Genomic DNA, 17,513 nt, shown 5'->3' with positions numbered 1-17,513 from the left:
TACCTTTTGCAGTGCAAATTGTGTATGGTTATCCACCGTTTAATGAATTAAATGTTTTATCATATGTTGTAGACTTTTGTCTTAGGTTTGAAAATTTATTCCACATTTAAACAATGGTTTTTCTTTTTAAAAGTCTGCAAAGGTGTTTGTCAAGAAGATGATGCAGTATGTTCCAACAATAGGATGGGCTTGGCGCTTTTCTGATATTATTTTTCTCAATCGTAATTGGCAAGAAGATAAAACTATCATGCAGAATCAGATTAAAGAATTTTTTGACTACCCCTACCCTGTCTGGGTAAGTACCTAATGAATTTATACCTATTACATATGTTTGCTTACACACAAGAATGTTTGAATATGAGACATGATAAACGTTTCTGGACAATAAGATATTTGTAGTCGACATAGTAATTAATTTAGCAGTGCACCTTGAATACAGAGATGGCACTGACATTGTGATATAATACCCATGTACATTCTTATGAATTACTTGAACAAAATACAAATTAAAAGTGTCCAGCATTATCTGCTGCTCTTTTCTCTCTTGGGGATAAACTTCCCAATTCATGTTAATTGGAGTCTCATAGGGGCTTCACTTGCTCTGATTCTGTTTGTACTGCAAACATATTTTCTTGAATCAAGCTAACTACATGTTTTTCTGATGATTTTAAGTTTAGATTCACAGTAATATCCAAAATTTATCATATAAATTCTTGAAATCTTCTGGATAATTCAAGTTTGTAAAGCATTTTTAGTTATAATTGAAAAAAATAACCATTTTTATTTTTGCATGATATTAACACTTACATTCCAATCAGATGCTGCTATTTGCTGAGGGCACGAGGTTTACACCAGCAAAGCATAAAGCAAGCATGGAGTTTGCCAGGAAGAGAGGTCTACCAGAGCTGAAACGACTTTTGATTCCTCGTACCCGGGGCTTTATTCAGTGTGCACAATCCCTCAAAGGAAATTTCCCAGTAATTTATGATGTCACTGTTGGCTTTAACATGTAAGTTTATTTTCGTAATTTCATCACATACTGAATTAGATCAACTGGCTTTGGTCATTGTATTCATTACTGTTACAAAAAGGATTGTTTCATTCAGTACCAGTTTGTGAGTTTCTATTCATTACTGTGACAAAAAGGATTGTTTCATTCAATACCAGTCTGTGAGTTAGTGTCTCAAGCAACTTCCATCTTTTTCGTAGTACCAAAAACCTTTTCCTTACAAAAAAGTTATTTCTTATTGAATATGAATAAATTTTCAGATGCATTTCTTTGGGGTACCAAGAGTTTCTTAGGATCATTGGATCATTTGTTGCTCATATTTGTGCATGGTAAATAAGTACTTTAGGTAATTTGGACATAGCCATATAAGAAATGGCACGTACCAAAGTCTGCCAACACTGCAACTTACTCCCCATTATTTAAAGGTTTGTGGCTGTTATTTCACACCCTCTTACTCCAGTGTGATGATATTATGAAAACTTTTCATTATAGAATTGAAAATTTGAAAGATAATCAGTACTGATACGCAATTATGATATTTGCTCAGGATCTCGTGAACAGGTAAGGTTTACAGAGTAGGTGGATGAGCCAGTGTCATAACAGTTGTCAGATTTTCAAGTATTAATCAGTAGTAATTACATCTGATAATCATGAAATATCAAGAAATGTATCATATTTATTCTAATCAGTGCAGTCCCTTAGTCTGTGTAACCATAAGTAAACCAGTAGATGGCAATGAAAAGGCTAGGCTCGTACAGCAGCCTGACGTGCTGGATAGCCACCCTCTGGCTGGAGATGTTCTTGCGGCTGCCAATCATTGTTGTCTGGTAACCAAAGTGACTCCCTACTCCACACACACCCTTCACCTGTTTCTTTCCACCAATAGCAGCTAAGCCTTGGGTCCTCCCAGCTATCATACCTGAGTGAACAGGGTATAATGGTTTGATAAGTCAGGTGGATAATTAAAATGAGCTTGAAAAAGACACCAGAGCTATTTGCTACTGTTTTCTTGTATCATTTTGTACAAATAAGTATTTCAAAGGAGAGCTTTTTTCATGAACTCTCCATAAAGCAGTAAGAGTTACTGTGCATAGCATATCTCTGCTATCTTAGTGTCTGATCCATCAACATTGCTTAATATGATACTCAAATACCTTTAAATCTTTTCCTTCTCCACACCCTGTTCATCAAATCATTTTTTTTTTTGCTGTCTCCCGCATTTGCGAGGTAGCGCAATCATACTGTGACTTATTTGTCAAATACAAGTAGAGCACCTTGCTATTATTCAATTAATCACATTGATCACCTCTGTTATATAACAATGAATTCAATTTGTATACAGTACAGAAGGAGAGGAGCCAACTTTGCAAAACATGCTGCGTGGACGGAAGGTTATGAGTGAAATATATGTACGACGTATTCCATTGGATGAAGTACCTGATGATGACGAAGGTGCTTCTAAATACCTTCAAGAACTATACCAGACAAAGGTACTAATTGAAAACCCTCACTTTTTTAGGTTTTCATTCTAATGCATGCTTTTGCTGGCATTATGCTCTGCATTTATGTTTCATAGTGCTTTCATTGAGATATTAAATATCTGACTCCCATTACTCTGTTCTTTCTATAAAATAAGCCTCCTGCTTTGCCCTAGTTTGTTTATGCTTTCTTATCTGTATATACAATTGATTAGATGATTACCATAGATCCAGAATTGCACTGCAAATGCTTTAGGGATTTTTTTTTTTTTTTTTCATACTATTCGCCATTTCCCGCGATAGCGAGGTAGCGTTAAGAACAGAGGACTGGGCCTTTGAGGGAATATCCTCACCTGGCCCTCTTCTCTGTTCCTTCTTTTGGAAAATTAAAAAAAAAAGAGGGGAGGATTTCCAGCCCCCCGCTCCCTTCCCTTTTAGTCGCCTTCTACGACACGCAGGGAATACGTGGGAAGTATTCTTTCTTCCCTATCCCCAGGGAAATATCTAGATCTAATTGAGTTGTGAAGGTTCTGACACTTATGTGCTCTTTATTAACCTATCCTTATTTGCTCTCTCCCTATATCAAAACCATTTTACCACACCTTTTTCAACTCTCTCAACCACTCTTCTTATTACCACACCTCTGTCTTACCCTTTTATTAGTAACTCTATCAAACCACCGTACACAACATATTGTTCACAAACATTTTATTTCCAACACATCCATCCAGGGGATCGGAAACCCCTACTTGTATTTCAGTTTCTAAAAAAGGGAACAGAAGAAATAGTCAGGTAGTTCTTCATCTGTTCCCAGCTCTACCTCTGGAAATGGTGATCATATATAAAAAAAATATATACATATAGACACTCTTGAAATGGTGATCACATATGAAAAAAATATATACATATAGACAAATAAGCAGATAGATAGATTTGATTGAGAGCTGAAGAGGGTGTGCAGAAATGACTTGGACTTAAGGAGAGAATGAGTGAGAAGAAATTGATAAAGATTCTTACTTTTTCTTTACCTACAAGTATTTCACTAATCATTTTAATATAATCAAGTTCAGTTTTGCCATATCAATTGGAGGATGGTTTCATGTCTGATGGAGGTTAAAAGAATGATGGATTATTGAGGGGTTGCAAATATTCTATTTTAAGCAAGTCAGTTTTGATTGTTTGATGTGCTGCTTCATGTTTGTTGTTGCATATGTAGTGGTAGCGTGCTTTGACGTAATTATTAGGTTTATTGCTTATCTTTTGGCAGTCTGAGCTTCTTCAGTGACTTGTGCATGTTATTCTTCTTGCTAGCTTATTATCATGTCTTTTTGGTTTTATAATTTTTGCCAGGTCTTACTTTGTAGCATATGCTGTGGTCCTAAGGAGTTTAAGAAATCATCTTGTGAAGGATCTGATTTCTGTGAACTTTTCATTTTCTAGGATAGTTTATAACAACTGTGTATTTAAAACTCTTATAGTAATTGGCAGAGAATACCTTAAAACCTAAGTGATAAACTTAAATACTGTCCCACTGAATTGTCCTCCAAAAGTACCAATCAAAGTTATGTATGTGCATTTACAGGACCAATTACTTGACAGCTACATCAACACAGGGAATTTCACAAAAGAGAATGACCTTCCAGATTATCCTAGTCATCCAATGCCAAGGAGAATTTATTCACTTCTGAACATGGTAGGATGGGCCTGCTTTGTTCTTTCCCAAATTCTCCGCTTTTATTACAACCTCATCACAAGTGGCTCTTTGCTGTCCATCTCATTTGCTGTTGGGATTGTCATATTTGGTAAGTGCCTTTACCCACATCTTCAGTGAAAATTATCTTGTTCTGTCCATCATTGTCATAAGATTATTAATCCAGAGCAGTAGTTTTGTGCTTTTAAAATCTCCCTGAAACAGTGGTCTTACTTTCCCCTCTCACATTTTCATTAATCCAGATAAGGAGCAGTTTTGTGCATTCAAATTTTCCATAACGCAGTGGTCTTCTTACTCTTCCTTTGCACATTTTTTTAAAAATTCATAGCACATGACTGTATTTTTAGATATTGCTAAAGATTTTTGAATGATGGATCGATTTGTAAGGAAAATTAAATGGTTGTGTTTTCTGGGTCTAACTAATATGCTTTCTCTTTAAGTATGCAAAATTGTCATATTCAGAGTTTCTGCAAGTTTCACTTTGGAGGATTATTAGGACATATTCCATTAGAATTAAATAGAATCATCTTGAAACTGCCTGCTTAGTGTTTAGAAAGTACCACCCCTTAAAGTGCATTCACCAACCCATTCTTATTTTCATTTGGCATAGCTTACCTTTCTTGGTAATGGCCTACTTTTTAGAATGTTCACAGTGCAACAGTGCAAATATTTTTTTAAAGTTGGTAGATTTGTTATGCAACCACTAAATATTTATGTCTTACAATGTATTTAGAGCTTGGTAAAACTACTGCGGAGTGGACGTTGAAAGCACATATGAAAGTGTGACAAATATTAATGAAAAGAATGATGGCTCACAAGTTGATACAAGATAATAAGTAGTTATGGTCTTTTAGATGGACAAGTTCTGAGAATGGGATTTTTAACGACTTACACAGTAACTTTCAGCCATGAACTCATGTTGCTTATTTTTAAGAGGCCTCTAGAAAAACTAATTGTATCATCATATCATTGAGCTTGTCAAAAAAGCGCCATCAGTGTTTGACCTGGAAATTAAATTGTCACAATGCATTGCACATGACAGTTGGAGAATGGATGTGAGCAAATGCACCCTTTCATCATCTGTTCCTGCTCCTATCTCACTTATTTGGGAAATGACACACAAGTTTGAAAAAAAAGATACTGCCTGTGAAAAGTGATGTGAAAAAAATTCTGAAATCAGAGAGAAAACTAAGCATGAAGAGATTCAAGGGTATAGATTGCATAAAGCTTTACCATTTCTCTTGTACAAAGTGGGAAATGAAAGAGTTTAGAATATAGAACTAGAGCTTAAGACGTTTCTTTAAAATCTGTCTCAGTGAAATTAATTGATAGGTACCAATGGGAGGAAATGGACAGAAAGGGGGCAGGAAAAAATAGCTTAAGAAAACAGATTTACATTGAAGAAGATATAAGCACCACAACAGTCAAGCAGCATTTGAAAAGTATAAGAAAACATGACCTGTACATTGAATAATGAAAGGGACATCAGTGCACCCTAAAAATACTGTTGTGAATAGTGAACATAATAATCTATGAATTATCCCATTTAAGTGCTGTACACAAATATATGTTTTACCGGGAAAGGATGATGCCTGTGAATGTAGGTTCTCAAGTTTCCTGCCACCATTTGAAAAGATTGATGCTTTCTAAGAGCATAAGTAAATGCCTTATGTAACCCACAGCTCTTAATTACCATGCAGAAAAATCCTCAAAGCTTAGTTAATCAGAATCATTACGATAAGAACACCTAGTGTGTTTTCACTGCAGTCTAGCCTTTCTTTGAGATTTTTTGAGGCTCAGATGAGGATGAGTCAAATTTCATATTTTGATGTATTAGTAGACAGTGTAGAGTGACTTTTGAATAATTAATATTGATAGAAGAATAAGTCCCAAAACAAGAGGGTAAAGTGAATGGGAGGATCGCACACACTGGAATTATCGGGTATACCATCAATTTTAACAGTGGCAACAAAAATACATTTAAATGTACTAGTATAGTGTCAAGGTTTAAAGGGAAGTACATGAGGATTTGATGGAAAATACCAGTGTGTATTCACAGTCTTGGACACATTGCCCACAGAATTAATGAGATGGGAAAGGAAGATGTACTATAGAAAGCATTAGTTGGTATATGTCCATATCTCTGAGGCCATTTCCCTTTAATGACTCTTTCTAGGTGGCCACAGCATAAGAATCTCCATAACTGGTGCCACTTTGTGGCCTTTGGTGCTTCATCCTTAACAGGCTAATGGTAGAGGGCAACTCTTAACACAGTGTTTTCTGAGGCTCCTTCCTAATATAAGTTTGTGTCAGCTATTACCTAATGTTCCTACCTACTACTTACTTGTAAATTCTCTCAAATGCTCCTGTCTAATATTCCTACCTACTACGCTGTTGCTCCTGTCATTTTGCCAAAGGCAAGGCTAGTGCATGGTGCTTACTGCAAGAAAATCTACAGTTACGAGGAATGAATTGTGAGTTAAGTTTTGTCAAGTGTTAAGCTTGATGAGGTGATTTAGTATGTTTGTGGACAAAATGCCAGCTGTCCATGTGTGAGTGAGGCATTACTTATTAGACAAGAAGTATTTAGATATTTATGAATCTTATTCCTCACAATGTACTTCATATGAAATTGATGGAATCTCTCCATATGTGTACTCAGGGATTGTGCAGAAACACCTACAATCTCTCCATATGTACTCAATAATTGTATAGAAACACCTTGGAAGCCACTTGAGATCTAAGAAAAATAGATCTTTGGAAGGTGGATCACTCCCAAGGTAATAGAAAAGAGCAAGTGTATCAATTTTTCAAAAATTATCAAATGTGGCACCCAGTCTGCAAAAAGGACCAACAGTCCTGGTCCTGTTCCTTGACTCAAAATGGATCAACGATCCTGGCCACTGTCCTTCCCGAAGAAAGGAACCAGGATTGACTTGGCCTTGGTCCTTTCATTTATGTGAAAAATATTTATTTGAGATGAAACACAAACAACCAATTGAAAACACCAGTACAAGTAATACAAATAGTAATTAATAGGATTTGATAAAAATAACCACAATAATACTTCATTTTCCCTTCAAGAAAACCAGCATTTCAAAATGGCTGTCACAGAGCCCTAATCTTTTCGGCATGAGGGTGTCTTTTCCCAAAGAGAAGAGCCGCTTTATGGTGGCACTTGAAGGGAGAGGTGTATCAAACTTTATGAACTAGTCCTTCAATGCCAGGCTTGGGAATGAGAACTTGTTGATGATGAAGGGTTTCACAGGCCTCTCACTGAGAAATGTTTTCACCAACTTAGTCCTGGTTTCTTTGCTTTTCGCTCCACCCATGTAGAGAGCCCTAAAGAAGTCCTCATTCTGATCATTCTCACACTCATTGATGCTGGGTTCCTTGCCGAGTTTGTCAGAATCTTCATGATAATCACCATCTGCTTCTTTACCTTGGCTGTGATATCCTCAACTTCATGCATGACATTGTCCTTCAACAGTCTCACCCAACCCATTTTGAACCGAGGTTACAGTGCAGCAGCCAGGAGGAAGTCCATGTCCTCACAAAAAGGGAACCAAACCTGCTTTTGATGCTATTCTAGACAGCGACTACTAGTGGCTGACACATCTTGACATTGGTGCTTTCCTCCAGCTCCTCCATCATTTTGAGAGAGATGTCCAAGGTGGGCAGAAGTGCCCCCAAGTGCCCCCTTGCATGATATCCAATGCCTTACAGACTGATTGCATCATCTCAAGATACTCTTTTAAGCAAATATCAGCTGAGAGAAAAACTGAATATTTTAGTCCTGTGCTTAAATTTTTTAGTTTTTATATCGTATTTTTTTTACTTTGTTTTAACATTTATACCTTTTCTAAAAGAAAAGTAAAATGAAATGAAAAAAGTAAAAAAATTACTGGAGGAGAGTGAAGGTACCCCAAGAATGTTACAAGTCTAGTGCTGTCCATGAAGCTTCTTCTTGTCTGGGAAGATGTTGACCAAAAGATACACCCTGTCGTAGACAGAGGTCCATTTCGTAATTGTGGGGACAGTCAGCAGCACCCCTATCTCAGCCTTGATGGTGTCTGAGGCTTGTGAATTTCTTGCCTGCTTGTTCCACAGCTCTGTAGCTTTATCACAAGCAGTCAGGTACATCTTCCTGTAGGATGATGAGTTCTTTAAGACCTTGTCAGCATTGGAGGTGGCCACTAAGTTCATGGTGTGGGCAGCGCACCTTGTGTGATTTGGCAGGATGTATTCGGAATCTTCCATGGAACTGGCTGAGAATAATTGTTAAATTTATTTGATTAGTATGTTTGAGTGAATATAAAATACTTTATATGACTTGTAAAAAGTGAAAGAAGTCAAGAAATAATCAATAATCACTTTTTACCTTCCAATACTGATACCAGATCCTCAACCTGAATGATGTTCGCATCATCGGTCTGCCCCATGTATTCCAAATATTTGTCCAGGCATGGCCAAGGATTACTGGGTTTGGTTTTTCTGCTAGGAGCTCCAGTTGCTTGACTTGAGGTTGAAGCACTGACAACACTAGATTATCCTTCGCCTTCAGGTGTTGGAACTCGTTCGATTTCAGTCTCAGTCTCTTTCAGAGTCTTCTTGACGAAACGAGATATCATCATTCTCCAAATAATCTTTAGTCACACCAAAATCATTCAGAAAGACACTTTATGAAAGGTTACTTTCTTGAGCTGTTTGTTATACTGAAAGTAAGTTTATTATAATGAAAACCTGAAGAGACAAAAAAAAAAAGGAGAATTAAAAAGGACCAGAGAACGTTGGACCATCAGGAATTGATACAAAAATAGACTGTAGGTCCCCATTCTGGTTCTAACAGGGGAAAGGACCAACCTTCCTGGTCACGGTCCTATGGACAGAGTTAAAGGAATTCGGTCCTTTTGGAACTTGGTCCTGCCCACCTTTGAAAAGGAGTTTGTATGGAAACATGGAAAAGTGTTTAGGGGAGTAAAAAGTGATTGTTAGAACTGCAGAGGAGTAAGGGAATTGTTAGAACTGCACAGGAGTAAGTTCCCTTTGCATATCTCATAAGGGTTATGGTTGGATAGTGATTTATAATGTTAAAGGGATTAGTTGATATTAGGTAAGAACAAGGTTCATTTACGAAGGGATCAGATATTTACACTATGACAAGTAACACCTATTTTAGTTTCCAAATTCTTATTGCAGTAAACTACCTCATTGTTTTTATATGGAAAGGCTCACTTGAATATGAGATGCATATAGTATTGCACTATTAATGTTGAATGAATTTAGTTCTTACACTTTACTTCATCACTTTGATTATCCTTTCTGTTGCAGCATACATTGGATTATACAAGATGATAGGACTGACAAAGATTGATAAAGGATCAAAATATGGCAGTACAGATACCAAGAAAGAAGATTGATTTACCTGTTTATGGTAATGTTTAAAAAATGAGGCTCCTTCAGTGTTTTGTAGATGGATGACTTTTTTCTTATAGAAGCTCTTTATAGAGATATCTTCATGTTAGGGGTAATTTAAGAACTAGAGTTCCATGTAATTTCTTTCATATACTTTGTACTGTTATATGGGTTGTGTTAGCTATTCCTTCATTTATGTGTAGGCTGCCTGTAATGGAAATTACCTTTTGCATCTTGATCATTGGATTATATTTCATTTAAACAGTGGGAGGTACTACATTTAGAAGGCTGAATTGCAGCATCCAGTCACTTTTTCATGACAGTATCAGATTACATTACGAATTGGTTTTACTGAAATTCAACTAAACTTTTACTGTAATCCATATGAACATTTACTGTAAAGTCAACAGCTGCAGTAAATATAGGCCATAGGTGGAATATAATGATTGATTAATGGTATTGTGTAGATATAGGAGGTAGAAGTCATGTTCAATAAGAGTATTACACCTTATTTGAGTGTGTACAGTCTTGAAACTTATTATTTATTCAGAATATTCTCGTTGAAAGAGAAGCATACTAATACTAATCGGCTTAGTTATTCTGTTACATTATTTAACAAAGTTTTCCCATCTTTGACATTTAATGAGGAAGTGCATTATTTTATATGTAACTCAGGGGATGCAGTCATCTGCAACATCTCTTACTAGAACAAAGAAAGGGAGTGAAAAATGATAATTTTATTGTAATATAGCATTTACTCTGTAAGAGGAGCTTTTGATAAAACAATTTTCTTTTTGCTAATCATTTATTCAGTTCTGGTGATATTAATGTTTTCTTTGACATGAAAATGGACTTCTGTACTTGGAGAAATTTACAAACCCTCAGTGATACTCTATTTCTCTTTTTCCAGTGAATCCCCATGTTTAAGGTATATTTTACAAGTTCTTAACAAATATAGAGCATTGCACTGGCAGCATTAGGAAACTTAGTGTTGCTTGTAGAATTATAGCAAACCTCACTACAATGGGTTGATGGAAGAGGACATGGACGTGTGCTTGGAAGAATGAGAGTTTATCAACCTCAGAGCATGTTAGGTTATCTGTGGGCAGCATACAGTAAGGAATGACACAGTGAGAAGGGGTTATCTTGATGATGTCATGTGTTCAGCAAATGGTGAAGAAGTTAATTTCTTGGATTTAAATGCAGAGGGAGTTAGTTTTTCCAATAACTCAGTGAGCTGAATACAATAGTGTAATTGGGCTTTGTTTCCATATACTATAGAAAATTCAGTTTTCCCTCTTTGACCACATGAAAACCTAACAGGGACTGAGGTGTTTTTAAACAAAACTCAGATTGAAAAAAAAAAAATGTCAGCAATATGGAGGAGGCACTGCAGTAAGATTTATTCATTTCATAAAGTACTTGAATGTGAATAATATATTAGGGGCAGCCTTCCAGAGGTGTCCAACTGCCTGAAAAGAAAGAAGAGTAAGCATGATGTGAAGATACACAACCCTTCCATACCTCACCATATCAGACACCTGAAGACCTGTTTTTATATGGCTATGAAGGTTTCGAGTACCTTTATGGATTTAAGCAATGTACCATCAGATTCAGGACCCTTTTGCTTACATTTTTTACCCCATGGAGATAAGATGCCTCTGGTAGGGAAGCCATCAATACCTTATTTTTATCACTTTAGAGTTTGCAGTCATCTCAGTTTGGGTTTACTTGCTGAAATGACAGTACATTATTATTTTCCATTATATATTCATTATTGAAGGATTTCAAAAGTTTAGTCAGTTGTGGATCCAAGCTTCTCTTGGGATTCTTGTCAGTGCCTAAAAAAAAAAAAAAGCTATAAAATTAGCTATTTTTGCATAAGGGGAGGGAGGTTAGCACTTCTGGGACCTCTTCTTGAATCCTGCAGTTTCTCAAATTTCTTTATTCTCTTGTTTCTTTAATTAGCCTCATCCTTATCCTTTACTCTTACTAGTAAGGTATTGTCTCTCTCTCTTTTACCAGTCTTATGCTCAGTTTTCTTTTGTGCCTTTAGGTAATCAGTTGCTTCTCAAAAACTTGTCTTTGTCAGCATCAGATCCAGCAGTTATAATGTCTCCCCTTTCTTCTTATGTGAGCAAGTCTGTGATTGCTGACCTTTCCTTAAAGCTTAGGTGCAGTTTTTGTTTCCCATCACTGGACCCTTTCCATAATGTATGGAGTTAAATATGAATGAATGTGTTCATGTTAGTCGAAATGTGCCATGGATTAGTTATTTGTGTATATAGAGAGGGAAATTATACTTGTGGGACCTCCCTTTCAACCTCACATTTTTATTAAGCAGAAGTAAAGTTTTTGATGCTATCCACAAATGCCATATCTTTGCATAGTTTGTTTTATATGCCTGCTGCTCTTTTGCTGAAAAGATTTTGCTGTACTTGAGTCCATACTGACATTTTTCTTGCCCATTTCCCTTTAAGTCTTCTGTTTCTAGAGAACCTTCGGATAACAAAGAGATGATCTATGTTGACATCATCAAGACTTATAGTTGCTCATTCTAACAGACAGGTCATAAGTTAGCAATGTGACATGAGCTTCTGATCAGGATTTATACCCTAAATAGCAGCTTGTCTCATTGCTACCTTACTAATTAAAGAAATTAACCAGGGCTTTGCAGTGTTTGTAGACATGACTCTTGAAGGAAGAAAGGTTATCTGAAGAGGGGAAGACAGAAAAATGAAGACAGTTCCTTAGCTTAGCTGTTTGAGAATCCTCAGCCAAACCTCAACCACATGCTATGTATGTATTCAAACCTTGGAGATGGGAACACATGCGACAGCTCACAAGAACAATGGCCAAAATAAAACCTGACTTTTCATTTCAGTGTTTTCAGGGTATCACTCCACTTCCAATTTTGTATTGGCGGAAATACTAAATTATCTGAGGTGAATGTCCTTTGAAACTTTGTATTCATTTCTTCTGTATGTATAACTTTTCTGTCAGTATTCCGTAGGCTATTGGGCCAGTTGCAGATAATTTGCCAGTTTTAAGTTATGATATAAATTAGGGTACTCCTTTTGTTCCTCCCTCTATATCTAAATATTATCATTTGTTGCCCAGTTACACCTATTGAGTACAGTTTCCCTTTTATGTCTCCTATAGGTCTTCCACACTGTCTTGAAGGTCTTTCACATTGTGTCTATTTCCATGCATATTGACATTTGTGATCAAATCAATCATTTTTTTTATTTCTTCTCTCCACTTTCTTGCTCTTTGTTGTTGTTTCTTAGGAATTATAAAAATGATCAGTCTCCTTATTGTGGAATTCAACCTTTCAGTTTATCTCTTAAAAGCATATTCTTTCCTTCATAATTTCCTTTACATAATGGTACCTTTCCTTGGCTTAGGTCTGCTCTAGATTTATCATTTGGCACTTCCTTCATCATTGTATACTTTTGATCACTTATCTGAAGTGAGACTCCTTGAACATTTTTAATTCTATGCTACTGTATCTGGGGCATAGATTTAACTCTGCATGCTTGTCAGAATCTCTGACTCAGATGAACTCTGTTACATGCTTTTATGAAGTCATGCACACATTCTAGGAACTTAAATCATGTTCCCCCACTGGCAGTTCCAGGTTTTGCCTAGTTTCCCTGTTGTTGAAAAGATTTCTTTAATATGGGAGCTTTTCCATCACTTGGTTTGGCAAACCTTGTCACTTACTGCACTATCCCGATTGTTCCTTGTTACTGTCAGAAAATTCTTCTGGTTCACATATTATCAGAAAAATTAAGCAGAGTGTCTGTCAGAATTTTCCTGAGAGCATAAGTCTTGACAAGGTCATTAATTACCATAATCTGAAGTCTGCCATTTTCTGTTACCAGAAGTTTAACCACCCCTCTTGTTTATTTCATTCCTCTTTGCAGTATTCATATGGGAAAAAAATACATGCAAAATAATTTCCTTTCTGAGTTTAGTTTCAATTGTTTTATATCAGTAGCTTAATCTTTCCTATATTACCTGTTGATTCTAGTTCCTCACTTCAGCATTTGTGGACATAAATTTCAGTATGGATTTCATTGTTTCTTCTACTTGCTCTTTTACTGGACTGGGCTCAGTTTTGTCTTCCTTATCCTTTTTCCTGTATGCTTTCTTCATTTTTGCTCCTTATTCCTTTATTGTCATTTTCTTACATGAACATAAACCCCTGTATTTTCTGCACCATTTGCTAGTTTGTGGGCCTGTCTTAGCGCCATGTTTATCTCCCATATAAACATAAATTTTAGTGTGGTCTCTCGTACCTATCTTGCAGTATCTCCCTATCCTCCTCTACTTTTCTCTCATCAGTGATCCACTTCATAGAATCTATTGAATATCCCAAAAAAATATTTTCTCCTTTGTGTTTGTGTGTTTAATTTCATTTTGAAGGATGTGTATTCAAGTTATTTTTATTTAGTGAGCTTATGCTGTACTTCATGAAGTATACTAAGTGTCTGTTTTTGCTTTCCAAAGAATTTGACTCTTTGGATTTAAATTTCCAGTGTTGCTGCAAATCTGAATTCCAGTATTTTGCTTTTAGAAGAGGCACTGGAAAGCAGATATTAAAGGACTGATCAATTTGCAAGTGAGGCATGCATCATTGCATTGTGTATGACTATGTTTATGGCACTAGAATTTTTAGCTCTTCAGTTTTAGGTGAAAAAACTAGGTTTAGTACACTTAGGATCTTTAAGCGCCTATATTGTGATTGTATGCTGTGTTTTAGAGTTATTAATGATGAATTGCAGTTTCACACTTAGCTTCCAATTTGTCTGTCAGCAGGCATTTGATCATAAAAATGTTTCATAATAAGAAGCAGTGTAGAATCAACTTTCAGATTAATTTCAGAATTGTTTAAACATTAAATATAGTCAATGGTTTGGGATCGTTATGCCATAGTTACTGTTGCCTTTAATTTTGGCAATGGTAATCTGGAAGATGTGCTAATTCAGTCTGCTTGGAAAAAGCAGTGTTACACATTTGGGCTGTAGTTTGGCTTGTAATTGTGGATAGGCCATGAGAAGAATATGAATAAATGTTCTTGTTATCAGAATTACATTATTTTGCAAATGCAGAATAAAGGCAGTTTTCTAAATGAACAGAAAGATGTGACTCATTTTACTGGTACATGTGAAAGGAATTTTTGTGTTTGCATATACATGGAGTTTTGCCTTTCTCTTTTACTGTCAGAATTATCAGTACTGATGAATTACTCTGTGAAATAAGTAGGAATTTACATTCGAGTGCATTTATAATGTACAGAATCACCTCAGAGAGAAAGACTGAGCAACATTTTTAAACATCATTTTATCCTAGTTGTAACTAATAACATCATAACACTTGGTTTATATGGTTTATATAAAGCAAAACAAAATAAAAGGGGGGAATGGACTGTATGATCTGTGTGCTGAGTAGGTGAAAATTGTATCTAGGTTTATCATCTTGTATTAAAATACCATATGGCTCCTTCCTTCGATTTTTTTTTGTATGTTTAGCATTTTGAAAACATTTAAAAGCATACTTCCACTTGGGACTCTTGAATTTATGGTTAGACCATGACATACATTTGTAATTGTGGATTAACATAAGGCCATTTTGCTCAGTTTATTTTTATATCTTGATTAATACTAAGAGTAAAGTTTTTAATAATGAGAACAAATGATTTTGCTAGATCAAGGTTTTATGAACTAGTTATTAAAAACCAAATGGCATATCAGTATTACATTAACTAGTTTATACTATGAAATTTGACCATTTATGTTCTGCAATGAAGCATCAGTTTTCGATACCATCACACACACACACACACACACACACACACATACACACAAAACAATCTCTATACCTTTAGCTCTCTAATACAAAATGAAATGAAGAAATATCATAAGCATAAAGCACAGGTCTTTCAGTCTTCCATTTAAAAAAAGATGTTCTTTGAATTTTTTATGAGTGATTTTAAGAACACATTTTTTTTATTTTGTCGATATTAATTCTTAACAAGAGCTGTCTTGATATTTTCTCACTTTAATTTTGCTCATAAAAAAGTACTCAAACATATCAAACCTTTTTTAGAGGTATTTGTGTATTCAGTTCATGTTCTTTAAGTCTTCCCTCTTAATTTTTTTATAAGTTCTGTTTTCAAATTAGTCCATAATTCTGTATTCCCAGGAAACTAGAAAATATTTTGGAGAGTATATGTAATTGCCAGCAGTGAGGAAGTACCATATGGCACTGAACATTTTATATTTATTGATAAAGAATCAAAATTCCATCCTTGCCAAAGATGATATATTAATATATGGTTCTATTATGTATTCTATTGCCTTCATTCAAAGAAGAGTGGCAAAACTTTTCCACATAACTGATTGATCTCCTACATGTCTAAACAGTCACATGCTGAAAATGTAGTGATGCCTGATGCATTTGCTAAAGAATTGCTGTTGGTGATTATGTTTTCATGTATAGGAAGCAGCTGTCTTCATTTCATGACAAGTTAATGAAATAAAGTTGGGAAAATAAGAACATATCACAATGTACAGAACAGTATTCGGAAAAGTGAAAGAAACACAATTTTGAAACTGTGAATATGGCCAAAGAAGAGGATAAGATGAAAGGAAGCATAAAGAAACACAAACTACTAACAGTTCTCACCTCTCCCATGATTCATGGAGCTCTAAGACCTGTGCTGCCGGCAGGTAGAGTATTGATACTATAAGGATGTTGGAATGATGATAGTAATATGAATAATTCATAAGGCAGCCGAAGGAAATAGTGTACAAAAATAATTGTGGAGAACAGTATTAATATAAGTTTCTTATGTTTACTCTATCTATTTCTAAAACCCAGAGCCATGTAAATATCAGTAATATATACTATATTGTTTTTGTTAGGAAGCAGTTATGTAAATGTGACTGCAAATACATTGTTTCTGTTAAAAGGCAGTTTTTGATAAACTACCATGTTGAAAATGTACTAGTTACTGTTAAGATGGTTTAAAGTAAATTTTTTACTGTGGTGAAGGCAGAGTATTGTTTACAATCATTTTTTTCTCTGCAGCTTAGTTGCACATGCTCTTAGGCTGATTGTTCTGACCAGCACTGTCCTACCCATCTTTCACGCCATCTCTTGATGTGTTTGAAAATGTTTTTATTGGAAAATAGTTTAACACCTGGCTAGAGCTCATATTCACAAGTTGTCATACTATAGTGTAAATATTTATATTCATAGCATTTCAATGCCAGAGCACATTTGACTACCAACCATTCCTTGTCCTGAGCTGTTATCATTGTGCAGCAGTCACAGTTTGGTCCTAAATTATTATTTTTTCCAAAGCAATTATTATTTAACATGTATGATAAAATGTGACACTCAACTTCTGTTTCCTGCAACTGTAAATATTTTATACATAATAAAATTTCCACATTGTTGCCCATTTTAACTTTCTTCTCATTTTCCCTTGATTTAAGTGTGGTATAACCAAAAGCAGGCCACATAAGAAGTATATTTTCTTCTTTTATACTCAACTGCTTCTCCTGTCAAAGTTAGTTACCCTCAGCAACAACTGAACAGCAGCTTCATTTACAAAGATTCACTTTTAAGGTCCCTAAGTGCTTGCTTACCTTTTCATGGTGATGAGATTTTATGGATTGTGCTCTGGTGGCAAATCCATGAACAAGAAATCATGCATTTCAGCTTGGAGGTATCCTCATTCATAGAATTTTAACTAGAGAAATTGGAGACCATTATCTTGATCTTTCTCATTAATGATGCTGATTGTTAGGCAGTATTGGTTTTCACACCATCCAAAAAGAATTGGATTATTTTTATGACAAGTATTACTGAAGGTTGCCTCAGAATT

The 17,513-nt window shown here is 35.4% G+C and overlaps 1 protein-coding gene across 4 annotated transcripts in view; it reads left to right on the top strand.

Annotated features, from left to right (window-relative positions):
• LOC139756609 (1-acyl-sn-glycerol-3-phosphate acyltransferase delta-like) overlaps positions 1–17,093 on the top strand; it is a 28,862-nt gene extending 11,769 nt beyond the window's left edge. For 3 of the 4 annotated variants that reach the window (XM_071676260.1, XM_071676258.1, XM_071676259.1), the window contains exons 4-8: positions 134–295; positions 819–1,009; positions 2,352–2,499; positions 4,070–4,289; positions 9,530–14,057. In XM_071676260.1, coding sequence (XP_071532361.1) covers positions 134–295; positions 819–1,009; positions 2,352–2,499; positions 4,070–4,289; positions 9,530–9,618 — 810 coding nt within the window. In that variant the 3' untranslated portion in view covers positions 9,619–14,057. Of the gene's footprint in view, positions 1–133; positions 296–818; positions 1,010–2,351; positions 2,500–4,069; positions 4,290–9,529 lie in introns of all 4 variants that reach the window. The other variant, XM_071676257.1, reaches the window with a different exon arrangement.
• Positions 17,094–17,513: the final 420 nt, after the last annotated feature.

This window comes from Panulirus ornatus, chromosome 22, assembly GCF_036320965.1.
Source record: "Panulirus ornatus isolate Po-2019 chromosome 22, ASM3632096v1, whole genome shotgun sequence".
NCBI classification, from domain to species: domain Eukaryota; kingdom Metazoa; phylum Arthropoda; class Malacostraca; order Decapoda; family Palinuridae; genus Panulirus; species Panulirus ornatus.
Note: the sequence above shows the minus strand (reverse complement) of the source record. Positions and strands in the feature narration are given on the sequence as shown.